At 36.8% G+C, this 12,442-nt stretch overlaps 1 protein-coding gene across 1 annotated transcript in view; it reads left to right on the top strand.

Annotated features, from left to right (window-relative positions):
• The window catches only part of ANKAR (ankyrin and armadillo repeat containing), an 84,473-nt gene that overhangs the window by 32,335 nt on the left and 39,696 nt on the right, over positions 1 to 12,442 (top strand). Inside the window, exons 12-13 of the mRNA XM_060152466.1 lie at positions 259 to 500; positions 5,407 to 5,575. Of these exons, the coding sequence (XP_060008449.1) occupies positions 259 to 500; positions 5,407 to 5,575 (411 nt within the window). The remainder of the gene's footprint in view (positions 1 to 258; positions 501 to 5,406; positions 5,576 to 12,442) is intronic.

The following is a 12,442-nucleotide window of genomic DNA, read 5'->3' as shown; positions in this document are numbered from 1 at the left end:
ACTTAGTATCACCAATATGAAATATATGATTGTGTGCTATGTGAAAATCAAATGTGTAAACAATGAGAGCCGCCTACACTATAGAAAAGAAAGAAAAGTACATTTGCGTAGTTTCAAATGATAATTTTATAAATATTTTACAGAATTATTTGCTGTTTATATGGCAATGCCCATAAACATTATTTAAATCTTACCATGATAAATTGACTACAAATAGTTACAAACAATTCATGCTTTTTCTTGATCTTTTCATTGCAGGCACCATTCCTGCCTTAATCAATCTATTAAAAGGTTCCAAAATAAAATTACAGTGCAAAACAGTTGGGTTATTGAGTAATATCTCAACCCATGCAAAGATAGTGCATGCTCTAGTAGAAGCAGGAGCTATTCCAGCTTTGATCGACCTACTGGTTTCTGATGAACCCGAACTACACTCTCGGTGTGCTGTCATTCTGTATGATATTGCTCAACTTGAAAACAAGGATGTTATTGCCAAATATGTAAGCTCTTTTCATAGAACATCATTTTGACTGACTAATTCTCTCATATAGAAGCTAGAAAGATACATACCCATTTCATTATGCAGTGGCCCTCATAAACTCTCAGGGAAGAGCTCCAATCTTAATGAGGATGGCAAAGAGAAAACCTGCCACAATCCCATGAGTGCCAAAATTAGACAAGAGCAAGATAGTACCAGAGCAAGCACAGCAAAGGGTTGTCTGTTTTCCCTGTCCCGAAGTCTCACAAGGCAACAGAGTGGGCCCAGGTAGATCATACCTGCACATTGGGTTTGTGTCAAATCTGAGGAACGCTGAGCTTAAGAAACCTATCACTTTGGTAGCAACCAGTAAGCAAGCCTATTCTTTGCCTGGCGGTAGACGTTACCACACCTTTCAAGAATGATAGCAGGATGAGCCAAGATCCAGTAAGTGATAAACAGCATTAGGATATGAGTAAAGGTTGTACTTGCACATGTACCACTTCTAGGGCCCACATCATAGGGTAATGGCATTATAATGAGAAAAACCACAGGCAAATGAAGTGAACAGTAATTCAAGGAAGTGACACATAAAATCTTGCTAGCTCCAGTTTGGCAAGGTCTGGGGAGGAGTTTATGTTACATAAGGAGGTGGTATCATCTAGGATAGCCTAGATGATATTGTGGTAATATCTCCCAAATATCAATGCTAAAAACAAATGAAGATTTATTTCTCAGTCAAAAAGAAAAAAAAAAAAGATAGCTACATAAAAATCCTGAAAAATGGCCCAGGTAAAAGAGCTGTTACAATCTTGATACACTCCCAATACTGGTAGGAGTGCAAGAGACCAAGGGAAAACTGTTTCTCAACAAAATTATCTGGTAAAACTATCACCTGGGACAACATGGAAGACAGGTCAACTGCTTATTTAGCTCTGGGGGATGTGGTTGCTTCTTGTTGTTTATGAGAAGATATTAAAAGAAATAGTGCCATCTTGGCTATTTCTATTCTGGCTGGTAAATGTAGTCTATTTGTGTACTAGAAAGAATTAGAAGAAAAAATAATTTTTTTTGTGTGAACACCCAGCAATCTTTGCCATGCTGTAGTTCTTCAAATAAAACCCACCTTATTATGTCTATTAATATTTTAGGTAAGATCTTTTAAAGATATTTATAAATAAGGTTATTTTTATAGTTTTTGTCAGGTGACACTTCTTCATTATGGACTGAGTCATTTAGCATTATAAAATATACACTTTTTGTCAAGTGCAATACTTTTGCCCCAAATTCTGTGTTGTCCAAAATTAGATTTGTGATCTTTGTGTTCTTTTGTGCTCTCATGTTTAATTTGGCTTTGCTTATCGTTTTCTTTTTAACTTTTTGGAGTCATTTTACTTCTTGCTGGTTGTTTTGTTATCAATCATTTGGAAAATATATTAGAAATTTTCCCCTCCCCCCAGGCCCACAACTAGAGTTAGTCAGTTAGTCTTATTCATTTAGACCTCACTTTAGACCTCTCCAGTGATTCTGATCACCCAGAGTTAGGATAAATGTGTCCCTTGTATGCAGTATATTTGGGTTTGCTTTGTCATTCACTTTTTATTGAATATAGCTCATTTACATTTATTGATGTGATGTTTAATCTTAGTTTTGGCATATTTTGTTATTATTTTTGGTTCTCTAAAAATCTTCTACTGTATGAGCAGTGTTTTCTTCCTCTTTTTTTCTTTATCTTTAAATTCCAGGACTTACACATCAGTGTTAGTTACCTATTTTTCCTGGGGCTTGGTGTGACTTTTCAACATGTACATTCATCTTCTTTTATTTTCAAAACGTTTTCTTGAATTCATGTCTTTAAATATTTTTTCTGTATTATTCTTTCTGTAAATTCATAAACAAGTACTTTTTGAGAGTTTATTGTATGGAAATACACTTCTAGATGTTAGAGTTATAGCAGTGAACAAAACAGACAAAATCCCAGCCTTCATGGAGTTTTTATTCCAGTTGGGGGTAAAAAGACAATAAAGAAAATAAACCAAATATAGTATATTCGATGAGAAGAGATGTTAAGGAGGAAAATAAAGCAGGGAAAGGGAAGGGGGGAGCTTGGCAAAAAATACTTCACTAAGAAGCTGGCATTTGAAAAAGGGAGAGGGGTGGGGGAGGGATGGATTGGGAGGTTGGGATTAGCAGATGTAAACTATTATATATAGGATGGATAAATAACAAGGTCCTACTGTATAGCACAGGGAACTATATTCAATATCCTGTGATAAACTATAATGGAAAAGAATACGAAAAAAGGATGTATATATGTGTGTGTGTGTAACTCAATCACTGTGCTATACAGCAGAAATTAACAAAACATTGTAAATCAACTATACTTCGATAAAATAAATTTAAAAAAAGTTGGCATTTGAGTACAAACCTAAAATAGATGAGGAAGTGTGCCATGTTTTTCTGTTGGGAAGAGCATTCTAGGCAGAGGAAACAAACGCAAAGTAAATGAAGTGAGAGTATGCTTGGCATATTCAAGGAATAGCAAGTAAGCAAAAGTAGCTGAAGAAAGAGAAATAGGAGACACCTTAGCTGGGTAATGGTGGACCACATCATGTAGGGCCATGTGGAGAATTGTTAGACACCCTGGCTTTTTCTCTGAGTATGTTAAGCCATTGAATAATTTTGTTCTGGGAAGTTCCATGAAGAGATTTATATCACTCTACTTTCTATGTTGAAACAGGTGGGCAAGGGTGGATGCAGCAAGACTAACTAAGAAGCTATTTTGGTAATCCAGGTGACAGACAGTGGTGTCTTGAACCAGGGTGGTAATAGTGGAAATGGTGAGAAGTAGTCATATACTGTATTATTTTTCTGGGAGTTGAGTCACCAGGAGCTGTGGGAAAGCTGAAAGATCTGGAGGGACCTCAAAGGAGACTAAGAAGGAATGGCCACTGAGGTAAGAGGAAACCTGAGGAAACTGTTGTCCTATCAGCCAAACGGGCAACATGTTCAAAGAGGAGAAGAATATCAATAGTGTCAAAGGCTGTTGTAAGATGAAAGTCAAAAGTTGACTTGAATTTACTGATCACTGAATTAACTTTAATTAACTAATTAAATCTTAACTACACTTCTCTTTGGGAATACCAATTATTTGTGTATTATATCACCTTTTCCAGTTTTATACAGCTGTCATTTTCTCTCTAGTCCTTTTCCACTCACTGTTTTATTTCATTTTTTTCCCCCTCAATCCTATCCTCCTTGTCTCTTGCTATGTTTTCTGGCCTTATTTATTTTTGTGTAGATTACAGTTTGGCTTTTATATTTTTCCACATCTTTCCTGAGCTTTTCCACCTCTTGTTTCACCTCTCCCTGTCTCAAAAAATCTTCCCTGAGCACTGATGTCTCTCCTGTGCACCCTTGTTTTATAGAGGTGATTGCCTAATTTTTTTCATTGATAACAATATACCATTTTCAGTTAAAGTTTTTCATCTACTTTGTGGCATATTTTTCTTACAAGCATTCTTTATCTGTCATAAGTTTTTCCTATTTTTAATCTTATAATATATTTGGACAGATCCTGTTCTGCTTCCTTTTTGAACATTACTCACTTTGAATTAGATAAGTTCTTTCTGGTCTAGCTATTTGCTAGGAAATGCATGTGGGAAAGGGCCCAGATCCATGTTCTAGGCTAGCAAGAATATGACATATGCTACAGGGTTGTATGCATGGGTCTGTTCAGCTTCACTTTCCCTTAGCCAGCAGAGACTGTTGCATAGTACTCATAATGTGGATTCTATTTCCTCCACAATGCAAAAGTCTATCTCTTCCTTTTTATCTCACCAATAAGACTACTTGTTCCAAACCTCTTATTGGTATCATTCTTTATTCGTCCTTGCCCTCCTTAATTTTTGAAACTTTAGGACAAATTGGTCCAGGAAAGATCCTGCTGCCATCCTCCATACCCATTCCTCTTGTTCCAGACAGGGATGTGTGTGTGTGTGTGTGTGTGTGTGTGTGTGTGTGTGTGTGTGTGTGTGTGTGTGTGCTGTGTGTGTGTTGTGTGTGTATGTGTATGTTTTCCTGCCCCTTAAGGTAGAGCCACTTACTTTGGAAAACTGTGTTCTGCCAGTATTTCCTGTAGCCGGTGGCCATGGGAGATCTTGCACATCCCTGTTGGCTACTCATAAACATTTATTATGGTTCAACATTACTGATGTCTCCTAGCTTTATTGAAAATGACATTACATTTCTGTTTCTTATCTTCTTTAATATCCTTTCATTAATTCTGTTAGTAGGGAGAAATGCCATCTTTACTCCACTTAAAATTAAGAAACTATATTAACATTTAAAAATAATATTTTGTGTTGCATAAATATAATTACCAATTACCAGTGCAATGTATACAATAGCAAATATTTCCAAATGGGCACTGTATTGAATTGGTATTACTTAGTTGTTTCACTTTTAGATACTTAAATGTTACAGTGAACTTGCAGCCTCAAATTATTTTGGTATAGAGGAGACTATTTGAAAATATATTTATAGAGACTTCCCTGGTGGTCCAGTGGTTAAGACTCTGCACTTCCAATGCAGGGGGCATGGGTTCGATCCCTGGTCGGGGAACAAAGATCCCACATGCCATGTGGTACGGCACAGAAAGGAAGGAAAGAAGGAAGGAAGGAAGGGAGGGAGGGAGGCAGAAAATATATTTATAGAATACTTTCCTTAATATTGAAGTATAAGATATGCTCAAAGTTGTAATAACTGTCATTTAATGTGCCCTATCCGTAGACACATTTGTTTATGGGCAGTTTTTCTCTCCTAATTAAGCAGATATTTATAGCAAGAAAGATTATAGACTTGTGTTTCTAAATAAAGATAGCATACATCTTAAATAACTTCAACTAAATCTTTTTGTTTATTTTTAGAATGGAATTCCAGCTCTGATAAATCTTTTGAACTTAGACATAGAAAGCGTGCTAGTAAATGTAATGAACTGTCTACGGGTATTATGTATGGGAAACAAAAACAATCAAAGAGCAGTGAGAGACCATAAAGGCATCCCGTATCTTATCACATTTCTGAGTTCTGAGTCAGGTAAGTCTTTAGTTCTATATATTTTAAAGTGACCAGATATATTAAGTGAAGCAAATACATGTTTGGACGTGTCCTTTATGATAGATGTCCTGGATTTATCTCAGGATGGAACTAGACATATGTAACATAACCTAACTTCTGAAACACTTAAATTTCAACTGCTGGATTTATAAAAGGAATTGACTCTCAAAGCCATAATTTTTAAAATGTTGAACTAGATATTTTTATAAATGGAAATATTGGCATGAGTAATGAAAATAATGTAGTTAATATGCCCAGGGACTCAAGTAGATGTCTCCTTGTATGAATAAGACACACATTGATCATTGGAAGCTATTTTTCAAGTTACAATAAGGACTTCAGATTTGCTGTTAGATATTTGATATCAAAATTCAATGTCATCAGATCATTAGGTTAATTAATGATTAATTAATTAACTTCAGTGCCTATAAACACCAGGAACACCAGAAGCTATGAGGCAGTTTCTGCAGCTACTGCAAATGGTCTCTCAGGTTCTGTAAGAATTTTCTCATTCCAGTGAGCATATACATAAACTTAAAATCTATGGTTTTCCCCACATTTGGGGGAATAAAAAATTGGGGGAAAGGTTGTATGTTTTTCTTCCGGCTCAGTTTATCACCTATCTTTCTATTCTAGTCCTCTAAGAATGAATACAGAATAAATATGTTGGCTAAAATGTAAGACAAGGTTATGGATAAGGGGATTGTTGCAGAAGGCTTTCTTTTACTTTAGAACTTCAAATTTAAGCAATTATCATCTTCTAAGGACCTCTATCATGTAGTGGAATCATTTGAAAGTCCTTTCCCTTCATTAAAAATTCCTAAAGTCAGGGAATAGGTTTTCCCTATCCTTTTTCTTCCTCCCAACCCCAGATGCTTGAACAAAGCACAAATTGTAGAGGCAATTTGGATAAATAATAAATGAATTCCTGAAAGAAAGCTATAGAAATGAATTACCAAAATCATTTCTTTTTTTGGGCTCTTGCCTCATCTGAAACCTAAATAAAAGTAACATCCTATATTGTAATCTGTACTATCTCTTCACTCCAAGGAAGATAAATACTTTTGAAGAAATTTTAATTGTTTTTCTCCCCATTTATAATTTGTAAATTCTACACTTCTAATTTTAGTGCTTTAACAAATGATTCTCCTGTATATTAGCTGTGCTATTAAGTTTTAGGGGATTACAAAAGAGTTTTATTAATTCCAATATCCTCTTAACTCTTCTGAACCACTCTAAGATTTCATGCATTAAGGTAAAATGGCCCCAAAGTAGATTCACATGCAGTTTCTTAAGACTATGGACTTGTTAACATCTCCTTAACATCTCCAAGGGGTTCCTCAACCTTTGCTGAGTTTGGTTTGTTTGAGGTCTTTGCTTTATCATCTTTAGCTGTTTGTTTCATACTCTTCCCCATATGTATGTACACGCATACATGTTTTTGTTCCTACAGTGCTTCTTATTTCATCTTTTCTAATGCATGCAATTGTCCTGTTCTGTGTTATTAACAAAGGTTTATATAATAACACAACACCACCATGGAAATTCAAATATGTGGTAGAAAGTATATGAAATGATTTTCAACTCCAAACTATCTGAGCAAAATTTAAAGAGTAACCTCATCCTTCTGAAAATGATTATTCATACATTTCACTGCAGAAATATGTTTTCTCCAGATTCTCTGGGATGTTCTGTAATGTATAGTATGAGCTCATTATCTTCTAAAATCTGGAACTTTGGAATTCTGAAAGGGTTTTAGATAGAAAAAAAACCCCAAAACACCTCCATAATTAGGCTTCTTTCACCCAACTCTTAATGTTGGAGTTCCTCAAGCTTCTGTTCTTGGTCTGCTGCTTTTTTCACACAGCACACGCTTCTTAAGCAATTTTATTTACTCTTAGTAACTTCATTACATTCATAATCTATTCTTCCCAGTTCTCTATCGAAATCCCTGACCTCTCTGAGCTTCAGAGCTAGTCTGGATTATTGAGGTGTAAATAAAGACAGCCCTCTCCCTTTAGAATTTGGGTGCAATTCATAAATAGACACAAGAATGTAATGGAGATCAAAACTTCAGTAACAGCTGGAAAGCTTGCTTTGAGAAAATAGCAAAAAGATAGCACCAAAAGGAAGCTAAGCCATGCATTTGCAATGACTCATTATTTTATGGGGGTAATGAGTAACATTCCTGAGTGGGAGATGAGAGTAGGAATTTCTACTTTTTGGACTGATGCAGCAATATGGGGTAAGAGAAAGAATGGTTCCCTTCACACTCTCTTAATTTTATTACCTTGTTAGCTGAAAAACATCCCAAGTGTTACTAGAGTGATCTATCTAAAATACAAAATTGATTATATCTTTCCCTTCCTTTAAATTATTTAGTGGCTCTTTGTCACCTATGATAATGTCCAAAGTTTTAGCACAGCCTATCAGCCTTCTAAACTTCCAACTTGGAAAGGAAATAACCTTCCTGTTATTTCCTGTCACTCCTTTCCTCTCTTATTTTATTCTCAATTAATATTGAACTTATTGCTATTTCATACTTCTGGCCTTTGAGCTTGCTCCACAAGGCTAAGGACTTTGTTTTGTTGGTTCGTCATAGTTTCCCAGTACCTAGGACACTCCTAGTAGCCACTCAATAAAATATTTGCTGAGTATATAAGTGATTGAATGATAAAAATATTCATAACAAAAAAGTTAATATATTTGACATAAAGTGAGTATGTAAATTGATATGAACAATAAGGCCTTAATAGACAGACAATTAACCTGAATAGAAAGTCTATGAAAGAACAAATGCTAAATTTAGAGAGTGTGGTTGCTTGAATTTAAAAACACCTTTTTGTACAGTTTTAACTTCTGGAAGCATATTGATGTCTTCACATTAAAAAAAAAAACTACATTAAATCTACAAGACAGAAGGAGGAATCTAAAATTGAATACAAACAAAAACAAATGAACCCCATTATATATCAAATGAATTATATAGCTAGATTAAAAAGAAAAAAATGAACACAGGTAACTTTTTTAAATTTTAAAGTAGCTTTTTAAAGTAACTTTGAGCACAGTGCTTTACTATACAGCTTCAGTCTAGGGGAGAAAAAAACATATCTTGAATTCTTTTTAGTGGATTTGTATTTCATAGTGATATGGGTAAAACAGCTCTGAACCTGTGTTATAAGTATTGTAGGACTGACCAAATCAATAAAGTGTTAATATTATTGGGTTCTCACTGTGAAAAGAAATATACAGAATGTGGAAAGGCAATAAAGAATCCTGTGGGGTTGGACTGGAATTGGAAAATTGGAAATATATATATTTTCCTAGCCTTGTCTGCTTAAAGAGTCTAGTAGCAATGACACTTCAGTAGCAATGAATATACCTAGTACCAAATCTTTATTTCTAAATACCATTCCTCATTAAAAGAAACCAGAGCTTCTTGGAGAAATGGTTGATTCCGGGGCTGGGGCAGAGCAGGTACATGGTAAGTCCAAAACATCGTATTGTGGCAGAAAGTAAGAAAGTGCGCCCCCCTCAAATGGAGGTGTATCTAAAGGACACAGGGGTCAACTTGAAGGAACTCCCACTGGCCCTTCAAGTTGGACAATCTTGGACAATTGCCAAATCTTGGACAGAGAATCAATACAAATAATGAAATTAATGGATTATAACTCATTGAATAAAATAAAAATCCAAGAGCCCATCTTGATGATAAGTGGATAAACAAGGAAATAAATAAATAGAGAAGTAGGGAGAGCTCTTCTTTACAGTAGAATGCAACTGATAAGTATGAAGGGAGCAGTAGATTTGGAAAATAAACATTTTGCAAACATCATAGTAAAGATTGGTTTGGGCAAAAATCAGTTGTTGCCAAATCTTAGGAGAGTTCTCTGACTTATTTTTGCAACTTTTCTCTGAATTTTATTTTATTTCATTTTTTGGCTGCACTGGGTCTTCGTTGCTGCATGCAGGCTTTCTCTAGTTGCAGCGAGCAGGGGCTACTCTTCGTTACGGTGCACAGCCTTCTCATTGTGGTGGCTTCTCTTGTTGCAGAGCACAGGCTCTAGGTACACAGGCTTCAGTAGTTGCAGCATGCAGGCTCAATAGTTGTGGCTCATGGGCTCTAGAGCACAGGCTCAGTAGTTGTGGCGCACGGGCTTAGTTGCTCCGTGGCATGTGGGATCCTCCTGGATCAGGAATCGAACCCATGTCCCCTGCATTGGCAGGAAAATTTATAACCACTGCACCACCAGGGAAGTCCCCTCTCTACATTTTAAAGAGAACAATTACAACTTGTTAATATGCATATATGAAAATGTTTAGATTTACTAGTAACCCAAAACAAAGTGAGACACCATTTTTTTGCCTATTTATGTATTTATTCTTAATGATAATATCTGTACTTAAAAAGTTACAGTGACATTGATACTCTCATACTCTGATTATTGGAGAGTAGGATGCTATTATCATATCATTTGAAAAGCAGTTTTCTGGGGACCAGGTCAGGTTCAAGACAGCAGCATAGGAAGATGCTGAGCTAACTTCCTCCTGCGGGCACACCAAAATTACAACTACTTGCAGAGCAACTATCTTTGAGAACAACCTGAAGACTAGCAGAAAAGATTTCCCACAACTAAAGATATAAAGAAGGAACCACAATGAGATGGTTGAGGGGGCAGAGACATGGTCTGGTCAGGACCCACACCCCCAATGTAGTGACCCACAAGTGGGAAAGATATCACGGCCCCGTAAGTCCTCCCAGGGTAGTGAGGAGTCTGAGCCCCATATCAGGTTCCCCAGCTAGGGCATCCTATGCAAGGAAGATAAGCTCCCAAAACTTCTGGCTTTGAAAACCAGTGAGGCGTATGTTTGGGAGAGCCAGAGGGCTGTAGGAAACTGAAACTGCTCTTATGGGTGCATGCAAAATCTCACATGCTCTGAGCCCCACTGCAGAGAGGCAGCAGTTTGAAAGGTGCCTAGGTCAGACCCACTTGCTCATCTTGGAGAGGCCTCTTGGAGAGGCAGGAGGCAGCTGGGACTCCTACTGGGGAATGAGACACTGAGGCAGCTATTCATGTGATCTTCTACTGTGCTGACACTGATGCTGGCAGGCACATTTTGGAATCCTCCTTCTAGCCTATTAGTGCTAGGGGCCTGCCCCACCCACCAGCTTGCCTGCATCACTGGCTTCGCAACTGTCTAACCACCAGAGCCTGCCCTGCCCACCAGTGTGCCCACAGCAGCCACACAAGGCAGGACCTCTCAGTCAGCCAGACCAGGAGCCAGTCCTGCCTACCAGTGTGCCCAAAGTAGCTGGCCCCACTACAGCAGAAGGGGGCATATAGCCCACATAAGGACACCCTTTGAGCATCTAGCTCTGGTGGCCAGAGGGGAGCATGCTGTTGGACTCCATAGGACATCTCCTACATAAGGCCACTTCTCCAAGATTGGGAGAGAGAAGGAACCTACCTAATACATAGAAATAAATTTGGAGACTTAGGCAAAATGAGGAGACAGGTGAATATGTTCTAAATGAAGGAACAAAACAAAACCTCGGAAAAAGAACTAAATGAAACAGAGATAAGCAATCTACCTGATAGAGTTCAAGGTAATAATCATAAAGATGTTCACCAAACTTGTGAGAAGAATGGATGAACACAGTGAGAACTTCAACAGAGTTACAAAATATAAAAAAGAACCAATCAGAGCTGAAGAATACAATAACAGAAATGGAAAATATACGAGAGGGAATCAATGGTAGAGTAGATAATATAGAAGAATGGGTAAGTGATCTAGAAGACAGAGTAGTGGATTCACACAAGCTGAATGGAAAAAAGAAGTAAAAAATTTTTAAATGAGGATAGTTTAAGGGACCTCTGGGACAACATCAGGTGTACCAACATTCACATTATATGGGTCCAAGAAGGATAAGAGAGAAAGGGCAGAGAACTTATTTGAAGAAGTAATAGCTGAAAACTTTCCTAACCTGGAGAAGGAAACAGACATCCAAGTCCAGGAAGCACAGTGTCCCAAACAGATGAACCCAAAGAGGTCCACACCAAGACCCATTATAATTAAAATGTCAAAAATTAAAATCTTAATCTTAAGAGCAGCAAGAGAAAAGCAATTAGTTACATATAAGGGAACTCCCATATCAGTTGACTTCTTGGCAGAAACTTTGCAGTCCAGAAGAAAGTGACATGATATATTCAAAGTGCTGAAAGGAAAAAACCTACAACCAAGAATACTCTACCTGGCAAGGTTATCATTCAGAATTGAAGGAGAGAGAAGAGTTTTACAGACAAAAGCTAAAAGAGTTCATCACCATTAAACCAGCCTTACAAGAAAGGTTAAAGGGAGTTCTCTAAGCAGAAAAGGCCACAACTAGAAATAATAGAATTATGAAAGAAAAAATATCACTGGTAAAGGCAAACATATAATAAAGATAGTGGATTAACCACTTACAGAGCTAGTAGACAGCTTAACATGGGGAGGGGGTAAAATTTTACAGCTTTTAAAATGTGTTCAAACTTAAGAGATCATGAACTTAGAATAGACACCTATATACATAGGTTGTTACATATGAACCTAGTGGTAACCATAAACCAAAAACTTATAATAGATACACAAAAATGAGAAAGGAACCCAAACATAACACTAAAGATACTCATCAAGTCACAAGGGAAGAGAGCAGGAGAAGAAAAAAGGAACAGAGAAGAACTACAAAACAACCAGAAAACAGTTAACAAAATGGCAATAAGTACATGCCTATCAATAATTGATTTAAATGTAAATGGACTAAATGCTCCATACAAAACATATAAGGTGGCTGAATGGATAAAAAAC

Source organism: Lagenorhynchus albirostris, chromosome 6 (assembly GCF_949774975.1).
Source record: "Lagenorhynchus albirostris chromosome 6, mLagAlb1.1, whole genome shotgun sequence".
NCBI classification, from domain to species: Eukaryota; Metazoa; Chordata; class Mammalia; order Artiodactyla; family Delphinidae; genus Lagenorhynchus; species Lagenorhynchus albirostris.
Note: the sequence above shows the minus strand (reverse complement) of the source record. Positions and strands in the feature narration are given on the sequence as shown.